Source organism: Typopeltis vanoorti, chromosome 7 (assembly GCF_054136105.1).
Source record: "Typopeltis vanoorti isolate ZY-2024b chromosome 7, IOZ_Tvanoo_1.0, whole genome shotgun sequence".
NCBI lineage: Eukaryota > Metazoa > Arthropoda > Arachnida > Uropygi > Thelyphonidae > Typopeltis > Typopeltis vanoorti.
In genome coordinates, this window is record NC_143555.1 from 119,254,543 (window position 1) to 119,275,564 (window position 21,022).

At 38.1% G+C, this 21,022-nt stretch overlaps 1 protein-coding gene across 1 annotated transcript in view; it reads right to left on the reverse strand.

Moving 5' to 3' along the window:
• The window catches only part of Dhc36C (Dynein heavy chain at 36C), a 1,350,914-nt gene that overhangs the window by 485,601 nt on the left and 844,291 nt on the right, over window positions 1-21,022 (reverse strand). Inside the window, 1 exon segment of the mRNA XM_090395101.1 lies at window positions 10,479-10,678. Within this exon segment, the coding sequence (XP_090251227.1) occupies window positions 10,479-10,678 (200 nt within the window).

Consider the following 21,022-nt stretch of genomic DNA (forward strand, 5'->3'; position numbering starts at 1 on the left):
GATTTTCCAACTCACTGCCACATGGAAAAGTGTTACTAGTATTGCAATCATAGGTCTCAACTCCAACTGGATTCAAATCATTCGATATCATTAGCAACATGCCTTTCCTTGACTATCCTGTCTATCCTTTCTAAAAATACTGTACCCTTTACACTTGATACCAGAATGTCACTTGAATGCCTATAATCTGAGGTCCCAACACATTCTACCAAGTCAATAAAATCTACCCATTTGTTTTATTATTATTATTATTATGAGAGACCTCCAGGCAGTCAGGGACTCATTGAGGGAGGTCACATACCACATGCACCAGCTATCATACTTATTCTTGAATTCATTATTCATTCACAATGCTTGCCCTCACAACATCCAATGGCAATCCATTCTAATCATGCACCACCCTATGAGAGATAAATCTAGCCCTCACCCCCTTCTTAGCAGCATTCATTCTGTGCTTCCAAGGATGCCCTCTTGTCCTTTCCCCACCCTCGATAAATTGAAAATTTCCATCAACTGAAATCCTGTATGACCCTTTAAGAAGTACGTAAGTCTCAATCACACCATCCCTCTTTCTCCTGTTTGCTAGTGTCTGCAGTCTACAAATTCTGAATCTGTCTTCATAATCAGTATTCCACTGATTATGAAGATATCATTTATAAGACCTGCACACAACAGTCCAAGTGAGATCTTTACAAGGCCTTAAAGAGGAGAATTATTAAGAGGCAAATTTATAATCCTAGCATTTGTGTACAGACATAATATGTTATCTGCATGCTATTTGTATACTGTTCCCTGTGACACAGTTGGAAAACTTGCAGATCTCTGTTTTTATTTAGTGTGTTACTTATGCAGACATCTTTGCACATACTTGATAAGTCCAAACTGGATGAACACACAAAATTATAGCCTCCTGATAATCATTTCCATGATAATGCACATTCCTATAATATACACAGTTACATAACTTTGTTGCTCTTACATACAGATTCTCACCCTTCCTCCTATCATAATGTAGTTTCCCTAACTGTATGTGTATTAGATGTATTAGCTCTCATACAAATTAATAATTTCTCGAGACTCCTGATACCGAATGCATTCAAGTGTAATCTGTCCCTCTTATATAAATCCATTCTTCCCTCATTCAAAAACTCGCATCTATTCCTTCTATAAAGCCTACTCTACTCATTAAATTGTTGGTCATCATAGCCCTTCTTCATAACTAATTTTTATCATATCCAGGTAATAGACTTATGATTTACACTTTCTCACTCTTCACTCTCCCTTTTTCCAACAATCTTTTCATCCCTCTCTCATGCTGAACTTATTGCAGTTACAGTTAAGTAGTTCACACCCACTAGAACTGTGATCTATTCGACTGCAAAAACAGAGGATCTATTGGACTGCAAAAACAGAGGGTGAAAGAGATGATAATCGTGGCAGGAACGAATGATTTGAAAGAGGACAAAATGGAAATGATAGAGGATGTGAGGGAGTTGTTTGAGGTAGCAAAAGAGAAGCGTGAGAGAGTTAGGATGGTGAGTATCTTACCGCAGTATGACAGTGAAGTGTTTAGAAGGAGGGCCATAATTGCCAATGACTTTATGCATGGGTTATTCATGGAGAGTGGTGTGGAATTTGTGGATGTGTGGAATGAGTTCGATAGGCGAAAGGACTTATATAAGATGGATGGATTGCATTTGAATGGAGTTGGTGTACGGAGACTTGAAAGAGTGTTGATGAATGATGTGGAAGTGGATGTACAGACTCAGGGAAACTAGATTTATTAAGGGGGGGAGTAGATATGCAGACTTTAGGGGGGCAGTTAAGTGTATGAATGAGTATATTATGCCCGAGCGAGTACGACGGACAACAAATCAGAATGGGATAGTTAGTATAAGGCATCAAAGTAGGGATGGGACAAATGGGCTTCTGCAATTCATGTACACTAATGCCAGGAGTATTAGGAACAAGAATGAAGAGTTTTTGGCCATGGTTGGCACTTCCAGGCCACAGGTTGTCGGTATTAGTGAAACATGGCTGACAGAAGATGATAAAGCTAGTGGATTGAATGAGACGGGTATAGCGTGTTTAGGAGTGACAGGGTGAATAAAAAGGGGGGAGGAGTGTTATTGATGATAGCTGATGATCTTCAGCCAAGGAGTATAGAAGTTGAACTGCATGATGGGGAAAAAAGCACATTTGAGGCTGTTTGGTGTGAGATAGAATCCAGCAGAACAAAATATACAATTGGGTGCTGCTATAGACCGGGTGATGGAGTGGATCGTGGGGATAGTATGCATAAGCAAATAGAAGAAATGAGTGGAAGGAGGGTAATTATTATGGGTGATTTCAATTATGGTAACATTGACTGGAAAGAGGAGAGGACACATGGGAGGAAGGAATTGGATTTTATGCGGTTATTAAGGGACAACTATCTACGGCAACATGTATTGGAAAATACCAGGGGGCAGAGAGTGCCGGACCTAGTAATTGCAACCGAGAATGTGGCTGTAACGAACATGACCATGTTGCCACCAATTGGTGAGAGTGACCATAAGGTCATGACTTGGGAGGTGGCTAAAGGAGCCGAATCTACAATTAAGACAGGGTACATGTGGAATTACCGGGCTGGTAAGTATGACAAGCTTAGGTGTGTGCTTGGCTCAATGCCATGGCATGTACAACTGCAAGGGCTGGATGTTGATAGTGCATGGGAGGTGGTTAAGAGCTGTTTGCAGGAGGCAATGGTTGACTGTATACCAAGAGTCCGAATAATAAATCAAGTAGGGGTTAAATGGATGAATAACATTATTAAGCTTGAGCTGCAAAAAAAGAAACAATTGTGGAGGGAATTTAAGGAGAAGGGTGACCATCAGGCGCAGGAACAGTATAAAGCTCAGGCCAGGATGGTAACAAGGGTGGTAAGAAAAGCAAAAGCAGATTACGAAAGGAAATTGGCCACGCAGGCTAAAGAGAATCCCAAACAGTTTTTTCAATATGTTGCAAGTAAAAGGAAAAATGCTCATGGTAGAATGATCTTAAAAAGTGCCGAGGGTAGGGAGGTAACCGAATCAGTCGATATTGTGGAATTACTGAGCGAGCACTTTGCAAGAGTATATCATTCAGGTGGTGACTTTGCAGGAATGGAAGAACCAACAGCTTATACTGGAATTGTGATGAATGAAGTAGAGGTAACTAGTCTATTACAGAACCTCAATGTCAATACATCTGTGGGATTGGATGGTATACCAGCTCGGGTCGTAAGTGAAGCGGCCAAAGAATTGTCAGTGCCCTTGACCATTTTGTTAAATTTGAGCCTCGGGACTGGGTCAGTCCCAAGGGGGTGGAAAGAGGGGAAAATAGTTTCACTGCACAAAGGTGGTTCCAAGGCTGCTGTTGAAAATTACCGGCCAATCAGCATAACAGGAATCATTATCAAGGTCTTAGAGAAAATAGTCAAGAGGAAAATACAAGATTGGATAGAAGAAAATGGGATACTGTATCGGGGGCAGCATGGTATTGTGAAGGGTAGGTCATGCCTCAGTAACTTGCTCAAGTATTATAACACAGTGACGGCTGAACTGGATAAGGGTAATGGGTTTACGGTGATTCTACTGGACCTTGCCAAGGCCTTTGACAGGATACCACATGGAATTCTAATCAGTAAATTGCAGCATATGGGAATGGACATAGGGTTGGTGAGATGGATAGGAGGGTGGTTGACGGAGAGATATCAGAGAGTGGTTTACTCAGGAGTAGAGTCCACAAGACGGCCTGTGACTAGTGGTGTATACCACAAGGATCTGTTCTTGGACCACTGCTGTTTAATTTGTTCATAAATGATATAGGAAAGGATCTGAGAGGAACAGTTCATTTGTTTGCGGATGATGCGAAGTTGGGTAGGGCAATAGTGAATGCAGATGACGTCAAAATTTTGCAGGATGATGTGGATAGATTGGATGTCTGGGCTAAGGAGAATGGATGTCAGTTTAATGTGGCAAAATGTAAGGTTATGCATTTTGGGGTGAAAAGATTGGCGGCAGTTTACTGCATTGGTGGAACCGTGCTCCAGGAAATTGATGAGGCACGAGATTTAGGCGTGTTGGTAGATAAGGAATTGAAGTTTAGGAGGCACATTGCAAAAGTGGCTAAATCAGCTCATCAACTCACTTGGTTGCTGAAGAATACGTTGACAAGCAGAGACAAGCAGGTTTTTGTTCCTCTGTATCAAGACTTGATAAGACCCCATCTAGACTACTGTGCTCAGATTTGGTCACCTACGTTTCTTCTTGATGGGGAGGAGGTGGAGAGGATCCAGAGGCGAGTGACCAAGATGATAGCAGGTCTGTGGAATGAACCATATGAGAACAGGTTGAGGATTTGTGGGTAGCAAAAATTGGTTGATAGGCAGAGGAGGGGAGATATGATTGAGACATTCAAATTACTGAAGGGTTTCTATAAAATTAATTCAGAAGATATTTTTGAGAACAGGGCTGGTTGTGGGAGAACTAGGGGACATCCATGGAAACTGGGCAAAAGTGTGGTTAGTAAAGGTGTTAGAGCTGGGTTCTTTACTTTCAGAGTAGTGAATGAGTGGAATGTGCTCCCTGAGTCTGTGGTGGATGCTGTGACAGTGAATGAGTTTAAGGCGAGGTATGATAGAATATCATACCTCGTAATCATATATAATAATCAATCATATTCATCACAAATAGTTGTGATGAATATGATTTGGGGCCTCCCTCGATGAGTCTAATGACTCCCTGGAGTTGCCCGTAATAATAGTAATAGTAATCTTCTCTGCTTTGCTTTTCTGTTTTTTCAGTTGCTTGTATTATTTTTTAATTTTTGATCTGGGAAACCCAGGTTAAAACAAGTTATAACCTGGTCATCCTTCTGTTTAATATCCTTATAAATAATATCCTTCTGTTTACAATTAACATTACTTACAAATTTTTGTTATGCAATAATTTATCTGATTCCCCTTTTGCTGCAATTTTCTTGTCCTTCATGGAGTTCCTTTAAATGCCACTTGACTTTCTATAATTTCTGCATTTTCTGTCTAATAATCTGTTTTAGCTTTGTAGTTTAAGAAGCTAAGTCATTTTCAGTATTCTGTTTCTTATGCATTTTTGGCACCATTTTATAGCTCTATGTAAAAATACTGTTGATGGTAATGATGGGCAGCAGATGGAATTGAAGATAGTAGTGCTGTACTAAGTAGTGGAGAGGGTGAGATGTATTTAGTGAGGCAGAGTAGAGTGCCCTCCCATGATGAGACCATGGACTTCCTGGAGGTGTCACAGAACAATAATAATAAATGATAATATTTAATACGGCAATACTACAATAAAAATATGTTATGAAAACTGTAAATACACACAAAAATCTGCACTAATATACTATAAAACTAATTTTCTAAGGGAAAAAAAAAAGCACAATAGAACAGATAAAAATCATGAAATTTATGAACACTAAATACACCAGCCACTCACAATATCTATATATTTACAATTATACTACTTATTATTATAAATTATACTACTACTACTACTAATGTACTAAATATAATAAATCTACTACAAACTAAAATAATATACTAAAAATACACCAGTTCATTTATGAAAACTCAACAAATAAGGGGAAAAAAAATCACCAATTTTAGAAGAGCATCTTAAAAACACAAAAATTTAACTACATAAAATTTAACGATCATATGTATTGCATTTTTCATGCAAACAAACACACCTTTTGTACTTCTTGGACAATGGAAAAAACTCAACTACCATGCTAATATTCAAGCAAAACTATTAAGAAGCTTACAAGGGTGTGCTGAAAAGTTGTAATAATTACCATGAAGGAATTGAGATAGAACCATGTAACTTACACATTATTCTACATATTATTATTATTATTATTATTACCCCAAGACCTCATGGAGTCAAAGACTCATATGGGAGGTCCTTTTATCACAAACACATCTCATCATACCATGTCTTAAACACACTCAAATTCCTTGCAGACACCACACTCTCAAGCAAGGCATTCCAATCATTCACAACTCTGCACTAAAAAAACCTGTCTCTCACTCCCCTATTCACATCCTCTTTATACAGTTTCAGGGATGACCTCTGGTTCTCCCCTGATCTCCCACTACTCTCTGTAGAACTTCTCCACCATTGATCTTATAACAACCCCTTACCGACTTGTAGGTCTCTATCATATCTCCCCCCCCCTCTTCCTCCTCACCACCAGACTCTGCAATTTACATCTTCTCAATCTTCCCTCATACTCAACATTCCAGAGGTGTCAGAAACTACCCTAGTCAGTCACCTTTGGACCCTTTCCAACATCTCTTCATCCTTCTGAAAACCAAGTGACCAAATCTGGGCACAATAGTCCATGTGTGGCCTAATCAAAGCCTTATACAACGGAACAGGAATCTCCCTACCTCTACACGTCATTGTCCTCCACATCATTCCCGGAAGCCTTTGTGTTGTCTTCACAATTTTGGTGATGTGTCCCCTAAATTTTAGATCCTTATCTGCTATCACCCCCAGATCTCTTATTTCCTCTACCTCCAACAATATATTCTCACCAAGCATAAATTCTGCATCCCATCTTTGTTTTCCAAATTTTAAAACCTCACATTTTTCAACATTGAACTCACATCCCCATTTCCGTGCCCAATCACTCAATTTATTCAAGTCTTCTTGCAAGTCCACAACATCTTCACTACTCTTTATGGTTCATTCCAACTTTGCATCATCTGCAAACAACTGAATATCTCCATCCAAATCTTTGCCAGTATCATTAATATACAAGTTAAATAGTAATGGCCCTAAAACAGATCCCTGAGGTACTCCACTAGTGACTTTCCATTTCCTGGATATTGCACCCCCATACACAACATGTTGATACCTATCAGATAGCCAATCTCCAATCCAATGCACTAATCTAATATCCAACCCCATCTGCTCTCGTTTGACTGTCAACTTATCATGAGGTACTCTATCAAAATCTTTTGCGAAATCCAAGTATATTACTGTGTATCCTTCTCCTCTGTTCAAGGAAACAGTCACTTTATTGTAATAAGTAAGTAGATTACTAAAACATGACCTCCCTTTAGCAAATCCATGTTGTCCATCAAAGATTATACCAATGTTGTCAACCCAACTCTGGATCCTAGTTCTCACAAGCTTCTCCAGCAACTTAACCATAACACCTGACACACAGATAGGCCTATAGTTTGATGCTTGAGTTCGATCACTTCCTTTATGAAGGGGCACAATCTTTCCCTCCTTATTATAGACTCGTATTAAAAAAATATGTCAAGGCAAGTGTCAACTCTCTGGCACATTCCTTTAGAATACGCGGTGATATATTATCAAGTCCCGCAGCCGTATTTACATCTAGTTTACTCAACTCCCCAAACACCTCTTGCTCACTTACAGTCAGTCTCTCCTCCCCCATCATCAACTGCTCTCAATCTCTCTCTCCATGAAGTCACATTCACAAGATTGAAAGATCTTTATGAACTGCTCATTAAGTATCTCCACAACACATTCTGCAACACATTCTGTCTTTATACCATTTTCTCCAATCAATGTCATCCTTCCATAATCATTCTTTCTATTGCTAGCTACATATCGAAAGAACTTCCTAGGATTCTTTTTGGCTTCATTAGCTGACTGCTGTTCATAACTGAGTATTTAGCTACTCTCACCAACCAAGTCACCCTCCTTGCCTGGTCTTTGTAGACCTCATGAAATTGGTTATTTCCACTTCTCTTATGCTGCCTCCACAATGCCCTTTTTCTCTGTATTGCATGCTTGATCTCTTTATTCATCCATCTCACACCTACCTTATTTAACCTTCTCACCCTTGGAATACATTTAGACATTGCATATGCTAGATAGTTTTTGAAAATCCCCCAAGCTGCATTGACCTCTTTTCTAGCTAACTCCTTGTTCCATGCTACACCCACAAGCTGTGTCCTGAGCTCTTCATAATCCCCCCCCCCCCTTCTAGTTCCACATATACCCTTTTCTCACAGGGTTCTCACACTACTGGCAACCACCCAAGTAATCACCTCATGGTCACGCTCACCAATTGGTGGATGATTTGACACCTCATTTATAATTACATCCTCTGATGAGATGACCAAATCCAACACCCTTAATCCTTGTATGTCGTCTGTTACATACTGTCTGAGGTGGTTATCCCTCAAAAACTCAATAAATTAATTTTCTCTACTTCCAGTTGCTATCTCATCATTCCAGTCTATATTGCCATAATTAAAATCACTCATAATGATCACCCTTTTCTTATTTGCTTGGCTAATTTGACTATACATTTCACTATCACTACCATCCACATTACCAGGTCTATAACAACATCCCACCAAGTATTTGATTCTATTCACCTCTATCTCACACCATACTGCCTCAAAACCTATCTCACACCACTGGCACTATTTCCGTCTTGTATCTCTACTTTGTATGGACTTAACTCTTTCTCTATCATCAATAGAACTCCCCCTCCCTTTTTACCCCTTCTATCCTCACGAAACACATCATACCCTACAAAGTGTTATACACTTGTAACAATGTTGCTGCATCATTGTAACAAGTGTATAACACTTTGTAGGGTATAGGTATAGGGAATAGGAAATAGTCGGATGAAGTCTGGTCTGGATATTAGGGTGGGTGAGGCACACATTGAAAGCACAAGTTGTGTATTGTCTGTTGGGTTTCATAAGCAGTGTGAGCAGGACATTGTCCTGCAAAAGCAACATGCCTCTGCTCAGTTTCTGCTGCATTTTTTCTTCAGTACCTACTTCAGTTCCTTCAGAGCTGTTGAATAAACTACTGCTGTAACAGTTTCACCTTTTTTGAGGTATTGGTAAGGATTACACCATCCATATATCCCCCCCCCCCCAAAATGGCAAGAACCTTCCCTGCTGACTTTTGTGTTTGGAACTTCTTTGGCCATGGAGAATCTTTGTGTATCCACTCCATTTGACTCTTGTTTGGTTCTCTGGGTGATAGTGACGAAGCCAGGTTTTGTCAACAGTTACAATAAAAGCCAAACCATTTAGCATGTATTGTGATTTCTCAAAATGACCCCAAATCTCTTGAGATGACAACACACGCTCTCTTTTTTGGTCAGGATTCAAACATTTGGGGACCCATCTTACTGAGAGCTTCTGCATGCCCAGATGTTGGTGGATAATGACCCCAACTCATTCCTTGGATATCTCCAATGTCTTTGCAATGTTTTTGGCTGGTCTATCATCTAGGATTATGGCATACACTGCATTGATGTTTTCAGATGTGATTTCTAAGAAAGGTCTTCCTAACCTAGGAGAATCTGTTGGAAATCTGCTGGCTCAGGATGTCCAGTTTTAAACTTAGCTACCCATCTGGCAACTGTTGAATATGCTAGGGCACAGTTCCATAAAGTCTCCCACAAAGTTTTGTGAATTACAGTTGCAGACTTTTCTTGCAGTATGAAAAACTTGATGGTGGCCCGCATCTCTGTGTCTTCGAATTTCTTCAAAACCTCTGGCATGTCTTCTTATATATCTTAAAAGAAAAAGAACAAATTATTATAATTTGATGAAACATAGGGGTTAAAGTATTTTAAAATATGTTGTTTCTTGTGGTTATATCAGTTGCTTTAATATAATTTTTATTTGAAGTGTTTATCGGAACTTTTCAGCTTCCCCCCCACATATTTATTATTATCATTATTCACACCTGATCTATATGGAGTAAAAAATCTCATTGCTAGAGGTACACACTGTCACACACAAAGCACATCATGCATCTTTAAACATGTCCAGTGTGTCCATATTTATAACACTCACAGGCAATGCATTCCATTCACCAACCATGATCCATGCATAAAAACTGCTCTTCACTCCCCTGCTCACAACCTACTTATAAAATATCCAGGCTGGCTTCTTATTCTACCCATGTCACCAAGTCCATTAAAAATTTCTTCCACATTAATATGGTAACAACTCTTTATTTTCATTATGCAATTTACCAAGTTATATTTTATATCTTAACGTCTTCACCTCCCAAGCCACCAATGCAATCCCAATCATATCCCATCTCTTCCTATTAACAAGCCTCTAAAAATTGCATTTCTTATTAGAAAGGATCTCTGGACCCTTTCTAATGTATCTCCTTCTCCATGAAAACCAATCTGCACACAATAATCAATATGTGTCTGAAAGAGACCTTATTATAACCATAACCTCATTATTTCTGCATGTGAAGGACCTTTGCATCATTGCCATAATCCAATGTGATGACTTCACAACTTATGTGACTCCTAAACTTTTATTGTTATCTATCTATTCATGTATTCATATAAATTTGAATTTGCAATATGCAAATATTCAAAAAATTATTATATATGGTTTATCAGCTATTTAAGAATGACAAAATTAGTGCATATGTAAATACCTGTCTAAATGAAGATGTAAAAGCTCCTAAATATGCAACCACTGCTGAGGCAATAAGTACATCACCAGTAAGATTTCTGTAACGTATGCCCAATTCAAATGCTGACTGGCTCCAGCGATCTTTTTCACCTCCCAAGCCACCAATTAGCTGCTGGGCACGCTGAAGTTTCATGGAACATGCTTCAACTTTCTTTTCAAGATCTTTGTAATAAATATAAGATTGTTTGATATTCAATTGATTAATATTAATTTGATATTAGGTTAATCAATATTAAGTTTATATAAGGTTAATTAATATTAAGTTTATATTATATATAAAATTACATACCCACACAGCACTAGAGATTGTCATAGATTAATCTATGACAATCCCACACTTGTTGTGTGTGGGATTAATACAAACAAAAATATATAGAGTATTTACAGATAATTATCATTATCACACATTATCTCCGGGAACCTCTGAAGACCCATCACAGGAAGTCCACAGTGACCATTATTTATACAATAACTATCATATCTCTTCATAAATTCCAAAAATTAGGCCACATATAGACTACTGTGCACAGATTTGGTCACCTGGTTTTCAAAAGAACAAAGAGATGTTGGAAAATTCCGGAGGCAATTGACTAAGGTAGTTTCTGATCTCTGGAATGGTGAATATGAAGAAAGGTTGAGACAATAGAATTTACAGAGTCTAGTGGATAGGAGAAAGAGGGATGATATGACAGAGACATAAAAGTTGGTAAGGAGTTGCTATAGGATTAACATTGAAGAGGTTTTTCATAAAATGGTGGCAGATCGGAAAAGAACAAGAGATCATCCCTGGAAGCTGTATAAGGAAAGTGTGAGCAAGGGAGTGAGAATCAGGTTTTTTGCATGCAGAGTTATGAATGATTGGAATTCAGTGCCTGAGAGTGGGTGTCTGCAGAGAATTTGAATGTGCTTAAGGCAAGGTATGATGAGCTGTGTGTGGGATAAAGGGATCTAGATGTGTCTTTGGCTCCATAGGGGGATCATACGATAATAATATCCATTTCCCATTTGCTCTAATTCATGTTTTAAAATCAAGTTCCACTCAACCAAAGCCCAATGTATCTATAAACGAGGGAGTGTAGCGCTATTACGTGAACAGATTAACGCCACTCGTCTGGAACTAGCAAAATCAAATTCAACCATCAACACACTACGTGAATCACTTTATAATATTCTAAATACGGAACTTTGGGAGATCCTAGATAACATCACCGACGCAACGGCTAAAAAAGAATTCGACAGAGTCAAAAACCGGCACCAAAATAAGTTTGAAAATCTCCAACAACGGAACACCATACAATGACCGTAATTACAACAAGACCTCATCGTTGTGAATCTATCGTCACTCACTTTAAGCAAAGAAGCCGCTAGTGCTTTAAGTGGAGGGCACAATTTTGCCGTGACTCCCAAACAAGTTCCAAAAGCCGAAATAATGGCATCCATCGAACGAGGAATATACGACCTGCCTCCAACAATAGCTAACAACATACGTTTAGATGTGGCCAACATCTTAATCAAGTCCAAGCCTCCCAAAAATAACATCCCACATAAAGAATTCATTGCTATAAAAGAGCTACAGAACAACAACCAGATTATCATAACAAAAGCAGACAAAGGAAATGCAACCATAGTGATGGACACAACAGAATATGATAACAAAATGCACACACTATTACAAGATCAATCAACATACAAAATTATAGATCGCAATCCCACCAACACACAAAAGAATAAGGCACGAAAATTATTGAAAAAAGTCACCTCCTGGCCTAAAGACACAGTTAACAAACTCAAGCCCTTCCATGTTCAAACACCTAGGATCTATGAAGCACCAAAAATTCACAAACAAGGCACACCCTTACGCCCAATTGTGGACAGTATAAATAGTCCCACATACAAATTGGCTAGACATTTAGCGAAGCTGCTAGCCACTCTCACAAACAATTCTCCCTCCTTTGTCAAAAATTCGGCCCACCTAAAAAGCATCTTACAACGCCTTACCCTAAAAAGCTCAGACTTAATAGTAAGCTTTGATATCACCTCACTATACACAAATGTACCACTTACAGAAACCCTCAATCTACTGAAGTTCCACTTCCCCCCTGATATATTTGAACTATTCAAATTCATAATACATGCAGGATATTTCACATGGAAAGGGAAAATATACAAACAAATAGATGGGACAGCCATGGGCTCCCCCCCCCCCCAGCCAACTTTTACATAGAACACCTGGAAAAACTAGCAATCAGTACAGCCACTCTCAAACCAACACTTTGGCTATGCTATGTTGACGATGTACTGGCTATTTGGCCACATGGCCCAGAGACATTGGAAACATTTTTAGCACATTTAAATAGCTAACATCCAAAAATCCACTTTACTATGGAACTGGAAGCTAATAACCGTCTGCCCTTCCTGGATACACTTATCACACATCTTCCAGATGGTTCCTTATCATTTTCAGTTTTTAGAAAACCCACACATACAGGGAGATACCTATACAAACAATCACACCATCATCCTTCTCAACAATATGGCATTTTAAAAACACTCACCCACAGCGTGAGAGCAATCTGTTCCAATGACAATGCTCTTGCTGCTGAACTGACTCACTTATGCCACACCTTCTTGGCCAATGGCTATAATCAACACAAGATAAACAAAATACTAAACGCTCCTAAGAAACCCCTCCCACCATCCACCACAGAGAACTACGACAAAACAATCACCATCCCATACATTAAAGGCACATCCGAAAAGATTTCAAGAATTCTCAATAAACATAAACTACGCACTACATTCAGACCATGTAGCAAATTAGCTACCCTTATCCGCTCACCAAAGGACAGCATTCCCCCTTTATCACATCCAGGAGTCTACCAAGTACCCTGCTCACGTAATCAAGTCTACTACGGTCAAACAGGAAGAACTGTGAACATCCGCATCAACGAACACAAAAGATACGTCCGGAATTATCATTATGGCAAGTCGGGCCTAGCAGACCATGCTCTGGATACCCCTGCACACAGGATCAACTGGAAAAACACAAAAGTACTACACAGAAACTCTTATAAGTCGGAGAGATTGTTCTTAGAGGCGACAGAAGCCCTGAAACACACTCCAAATCTCAACAAATATCGCTGTATTAACTTGCCTAAGATCTGGGAGACAGTCATCCTAAGAAAAAACTAGAATGCCTTTTTTTTTTTTTTTTTTTTTGTTGTTGTTGTTGTAGGACTCTAGACTTATGTGATAGTGGTTTTTTTTTTTTTTTTTTTTTTTTTCCAGATAGAGGGCACCAAAAAATCAAGACTAGTCTTTGTGTTGCTGCTACAATTTTGTTTAACCAGTCTTCTGATTACACCATGTTGTCATAGTCTCAGTATTGTAACAAACTGTGTTTTTGTGCTCTGAAGATGCTGGTTATAACACCAGCGAAATATCAGCAATAAGTTAATAAATTAATTATTTACTTAGTTTCTGTGTTCTAATATAATATATACCATAAAAAAATAAACAACATGTTCGACGAACACATAAGTCTGTCCACACGTTCATGTAACTGAGTTTGGTGTACCATCCCGTCTATATCACTATGATATAGACAGGATGATACACCAAATGGTATATGCTACATCACCATGCAAAAGCCTTTGCTGTGAGTTGAAACCTACTGTGAGTTGGAGTCACATAAAAAATAAATATATAAGTAAGATTACTAAGGCAAGACATCATATTCTTGTTCACCCATTTCTGAATTCTCATGTTAACTTTTCTGATACCTCAGTTCAGAAGCAAAGCAAGGTTTTTAGTGCTCTTGGCAAATTTGTATGTAAGTGCCTTTTATAGTGTTACAATTTCAGTTACTGGTAATACATCCTATCCCTGGAATTCTTGGCAGCTGCCCCAATGCCAAAGCATTTCTACACCCTGCCTCAGTGACTACCTGTGAGATACTGATTGGTCTCCTTTCTGTTATGAGCCTCTTTTATCTAATAGAACTATTTTGTCCTCTTTGCACCATCTTGGCAATTTATCAGAAACTACCAGAGATAAGAATTAAATTCAAGAGGCTGGTAAGAGAGCAATGTCAGTATTACTGCACCTTCTAGTAACGTACTGTCCAATATCCAATAAAATCCTATAGAAGTGTTAACATTGAAATTTTGTGACATCCTAAGCACCTCCAGTTCATCTACAGCTGTTTGTACATCAGCCTCAGCTACAGCTATCACTATAACATCTCCAACTGGATGAGACAACCTCACAAAGTGATCACTCAGCAATTCCATTATTTCTTCTTCTTTGTCACCTCCCTAACATCTGTATTCTCTAAAGTTATCCTTCCAATATCATTCTCTTCCTTTTATTCACAGCACACAGTGAAAGAATTCTCTAGGAGTTTCTTTGCCTACTTGACTAATTTTCTATCATAATCTGATTTTGTGATCCTTAGTATGCTAGTCATTCTTCTTAACTGTTTGTACTGCTAATGAAATTAATGGATGGCTTTTCTAATTCCTCCTTTTTTTTTTTTTTTTGCAGTTTTAAATGCCACTCATCCATTTATATCCATTTGGATTTATCTTCCTGACTGTGAGTATGCAGTCTAATACTTCTTGCCTCAAATAACTGTTCCCTTGTCTATTTTCCATGCATTGTTAATATCTTTTCCTTGCATGGCACTGCTGAAATCTTACTCTCTAGGATTCAGAAGAAAATAGAAAGGATACTTTAAGAGAACCAAGCAGGATTCTGTAAAAACAAGAGTAAAATATATCTCATTGAAGAAAAATATATTGAACATAATAAAATACTATGTCACAATTCTATAGAGAAGGCTTTCGATTCAGTATGGCATGAGACATTATGAAGACTACTGAACCAGTATCAAAATCAATATACTGATTCAGTATCAATATTTTTGATACTGATTCAGTATCAAAAATATAATATAATATACCTAATTAAAACTCTTGACTGCTCCTCAAAAATATTAATAGAAATTAATGGCAACTATAGCATGCCTTTCAAAATGCTGCATACTTTCAGTGATGCTTTTTAACCTATATTTAGAATATATAATAAGCTTAGCCTAGGAATATAATGACAATATGAAGCAAACGTGAGTTACACTTAACAAATTACTAACTCATAAAAAGAAAACTTCAGCACAAGATTTTATTGCAAAAAGCTTCGGTCAGGATATAAACTAAGAGGAACTGGCAGACTCATTCAACCACACCTCCACAAATAATATCACACAACACAAAAAAGATAATCTACCAATGATCAACAAAAAATTACCAACATGAAGTCAACAGCAAACTATTCTTTATCTTTAAAGCCTCCAGTAATTTATCAACCAGTTGACTGAAACTTACCTTTACTGGCAGATACATTCATCAAAAGTCTGCTCATCACACCTCTCAAAAAACCTGGTGTTCAAGCACATAAAGTGTGCTCTTCTCCCTCAAGTTTACAATTGTGGGACTTGATAATATATCACCACATATTTTGAAGGAATGTGCCAGGGAGTTGGCATTTGCTTTGACATTGTCAAGGCAAATGTTTGGACTCCCTGGAGGTGTTAACCTCCAGGGAGTCCAAAGAATCACCAAGGGAGGGCACCTACTCTCCAACTCTCTGTAGAGTAGATGATAAAGGTAGTAACTGCAACTACCTTTATCATCTACATCAACAGCATCTACCACCAACCATCACCACTAGTATTTTCACAGATAATCACAAACATCCACGTCCACAGCGGGATTCGAACCGCAGCCTTTTGGCTGGAGAGCAGATATGCTAACCACTCGGCCAACCAGGCCAGCATATTTGTTTAATATGAGTCTTGCAATGGGTCGAGTTCCAACGGAGTGGAAGGAAGGCAAGATTGTGCCGCTTTATAAGTGAGGTGACAAAACTCAAGCATGAAATTATAGGCTTATCTGTGTGTCATATGTTGTGGTTAAAGTGGTGGAGAAGCTGGTGAGAACCAGGATCCAGAATTGGGTTGACAATGGTATTATCTTTGATGGACAGCATGGATTTGCTAAAGGAAGATCATGCTTTAATCTTCTTACTTATTACAATAAAGTTTCAGCTTCATTGGACAGAGGAGAAGGGACACACAGTAGTATACTTAGATTTTACAAAGGCGTTTAATAGATTACCACACTACAAGTTGATAGTCAAACTAGAGTGGATGGAGTTGGATAATAGATTCGTGCATTAGAGTGAAGATGCTCTAATGGGTATCATAAAGTTATATAAGGGAGGGGGGCAGTATCCCAGAAGAGGAAAGTCACTAGTGGTGTGCCTCAGGGGTCTGTTTTAGGACCATTGCTGTTTAACCTGCATTTCAATGATATTGGCAAGGATTTGGATGGGAATATTCATTTGTTTGTAGATCATGATGCAAAGTTGGAATAAGCTATGAAGAGTAGAGTAGATGTTGTGGCCTTATAAGAAGACTTGAATAGATTGAGTGAATGGGCAAGGGAGTGGGGATTTGAGTAAAATTTTGCAAAATGCAAGGTTTTAAATTTTGGGAAACAAAGATGGGATGTACAATTTATGCTTGGTGAGGATATATTGTTGGAGGTGGAGTAAATAAGAAATCTTGGGGTGATGGTGGATAAGGATCTAAAATTTAGATGACACATTGCCAAAATTGTGAGGACAACACAACAAATGCTAGGAATGATGCAGAATACACTGACTGATAGAAGTAAAGAGATTCTTGTTCCATTGTATAAGGCTCTGATTAGGCCGCACATGGACTACTGTGCACAGATTTGGTCTCGTGGTTTTCAAAAGTACGAAGAGATGTTGGAAAGCATCCAGAGGCGACTGACTAAGATAGTTTCTGATCTCTGAAATGTCGAATATGAGGAAAGGTTGAGAAGATGCAATTTACAGAATCTATAGGATAGTAGGAAGAGGGGTGATATGATAGATGTGCAAATTAGTAAGGGGGATGTCTTAGGGTCAGTGTTAAAGAGGTTGTACAGAAAACAGTGGGAGATCAGGGGAAAACCAGAGGCCATAGCTGGAAGCTGTATAAGGAAAGTGTGAACAAAGGAGTGAGAATCAGGTTGCATGCAGAGTTGTGAATGATTGGAATGCCTTGCCTGAGAGTGTGGTGTCTGCAGAGAATTTGAGTATGTTTAAGGCAAATTATGATGAGCTGTGTGTATGACAAAAGGACCTCGTAGTAAGTCTCTGACTCCATGAGGTCTTAGTGTGATAATAATAATAATAACAGTAATAATAATAATAATAATATATTGTGCAAATATTATTAAAGTTATTTACTGTCTAAGATGTTGTCTATCTCTCAATCCCTATCTTGGGTTATTCTTTTAATTTATAGTAGTTCATCCCTTTATGTTTTGAAACAATGTGTGTGTGTGTGTGTGTGTGTGTGTGTGTGTGTGTGTGTGTGTGTGTGTGTGTGTGTGTGTGTTGTCGTCTTCCTTTTCTTTCATTTCTCTCTCTCTCTCTCTCTCTCTCTCTAATAAATCTTTTTTACAGACCTCCATTTCTTGAAATATAACCAATATGTGATACTTTTCTTTTCTGTGTTTTTATACTTTCATTTTAGTGCGCAACTTTTAGTTACAATTATTAGTAGAACAAATAAAGCATTTAATCATGCTTAATCTAGTTTATTTATTTTTTTGGATGTTAATATATTTTTTCATTGTGTTAAAGTAAGATTTTGCAATTTCTGTTCTTCTCTTAATCTCTCTTTTGTGTTTCCATCCCCATAATTAAATTTCTACATAAGAATAATAATAAAGGTTGTATAATATGGTTTTCAACTATGATTTTTAATCTCTTCTTGCTATCATAACTTTAGTTTTTTGGAAAATAATGTAAGGCCATATATTTTACTTTGAGTATTCATTAATATTATTATTCATAGTATTCTTAGTATTGCCAATCTTCAAGGATAATAAGATCATAAGACTTATCATAGGAGGTGCATTTTAGACAACACAAAGGGTACTGTAACATGCCTGGTATTCTCCATGTACACTTACTTCTCACTCTCTTACTTACTACGTCTTTTGCAACTGCAGAAATGGTGTCACATCTATGTTCCTTTCTCCCACTTTCTAACATATGAAAAATGTTGTGAATTTGTGAATGGAAAGAAGTATGTGAGAATGTGAGCAAGTGTCACAGGGAAACAGGGTGGGCCATGATCAGGGAGGCATGGTGTAAGGAGAGTAGAATCTGAAAGTATATTGAATGCAGGTCAGTATAGAAATGGAACAGTTTGGGAGGCTGGGAGGTGATATATGGAACAGAAGGTGAGCAAACAGGAGAATTAAGGAGAAGTCACAGATGAGGGACAGCATGAATAGGACTGGTTATAGACCTAGAATTGAACTGTTATATGTAATTATGTTTGCACAAGGGTGAAATACAAGAGGAAAAAAGTGGCAGTGGTTTTGAAGCAGTTTGGTGTAAAATTGACTGACAAAATTTGAAATTTGTTTGAGTGTTGCTACAGGACAGGGAATGGGGAAGGTGTAGACAAGCAAATCTATAGGCAATTGGGCTTAGTGAGCAAGCAAACAGTGATCATTATGGGTGATTTCAGTTATGGCAATAGTGATTGGTATGAAGAGAAAGTGTCAGGAAATAAAACAGAGAATGAAATTCTCAAGTTCTTAAGGAACAACAGTTTTATGCAATAAGTAATGAAGGGTACGAGCAAAGGTCAAGAGTTTTGGAGCTGGTTATATTATCAGAGGAAGCAAGTGTGAATGGAGTTTCTAATTTTCTTCCCGGTTGGTGAAAGTGACCATGAAGTGATCATGTGGGTTGCAGCCAATCACATAAGAACTTCTATAAAGAAGGGATATTTGTGGAACTAAAAGGCTGGTGATTATGAAAAGCTTAGGAGAAAACTGGAACTATAGTATGGAAAGAGGAGTTGAGTGAGAAGAAGACAGATGCTGTGGGGCATTCATCAAGTGCTGTTTAAGTAGCAATATCTGAGTGTATTCCAAAGGTGAAAAGGCTAAACAAGTTTAGAGTAACATGGATGAATGAAGAGATTAAGACTGAAATCTGGAAGAAGTAGAAGAAGGCACTGTAGAGGCAACTCAAGATGAATGTATTTAATGATCAGTTGCATGAAGTGCACAAAAGGGCAGAGCAGGCCAGGAAGGTGACTTGGTTGGTAAAGATATCAAAAGTGCAGTATGAGAAGAAATTATCAAGCTAAGAAGCATTCTAGTGACCTATTTTAATATGTGTAGTATTAAAATAAAGATATCAAAAGTGCAGTATGAGAAGAAATTATCAAGCTAAGAAGCATTCTAGTGACCTATTTTAATATGTGTAGAAGGAAAAAATGACTAGGAGAATGATGCTAGTTGATGACACCAGAAGATTGGCAACCGATGAGGATATAGTTGAAGTAGTCAATGATCAGTTTATCAGGGCATTTCATTCTTGTGAAGGCAACATCATGAGAAGCTAGAGTGTATGGTAGAGAAGGGACTGAGGTGAATGAGCAGAAAATATATGGGGAAACTAAGTAAACTTGATGTTAATAAAGCAATATATCATACTTGACAATATATCATACATGTCTTGAGGGAATTTTCTAGGATTCAGAAATGGGTTGAAAATAACAATATTATTCATGATGTTCAGCATGGGATTATTAGAGGGTGGATCATGTTTTGGCAATCTGCTTTCATATTAGAAGCAGGTAACAAATTCACTGAATTTGTATTTTTCACTTGTATTTTTCAAAGACCTTTGATAGACTTCCACATCACAAGCTGCTAGGTAAATTGCAGTAGATGGGATTAGATAACAGACTAGTGAGTTGGATAGCTGACTGGCTGTCAGATAGGTAGCAGCAGGTTATGTATGAAGGCATGGTATCCAAACAACAGCAGACCACTAGTGAAGTGTCACAGGGATCTGTTTTGGGATCTTGTTTATTTTGTACATTAATGACAATGGAACCAGCTTAACTGTAGATGTACACCTGTTTGCCAATGATGCAAAGTTGAGAAGAAAACTATCAGAAGCAGACCAATGTTGAGGTCTTGCAGGGAGATCTGAGTAGACTGTGTGAGTGGACAAATGAGAGAAACTAACAGTTTAATGTTGCAAATTGCAAGGGCTTGAAATTTGGTAGGCAAGGTTGGGATGCAGAGTATACAATTAATGGAGAAATTCTGAAGCAGGTGAAGGAGATGAGATATCTGAGAGTGATGGTGGACAGAGACCTGAAGTTTAGGAGTCACAATGCTAAAACTGTAAGAACATCCCAATGGATTATGGAAATTATGAGAAGGATGTTGATATGCAGAAGCAAAGAGGTTATGGTTCTCTTGTATAAGGCTCTGATCAGGTCACATATGGACTACTGTGCACAGATTTAGTTGCCTGGTTTTCAGGGGGATCAGAGTGTATCAGAGAAGGTTTTAGTAATTAGCGTCAGGTCTATGCAATGTCAGATATGAA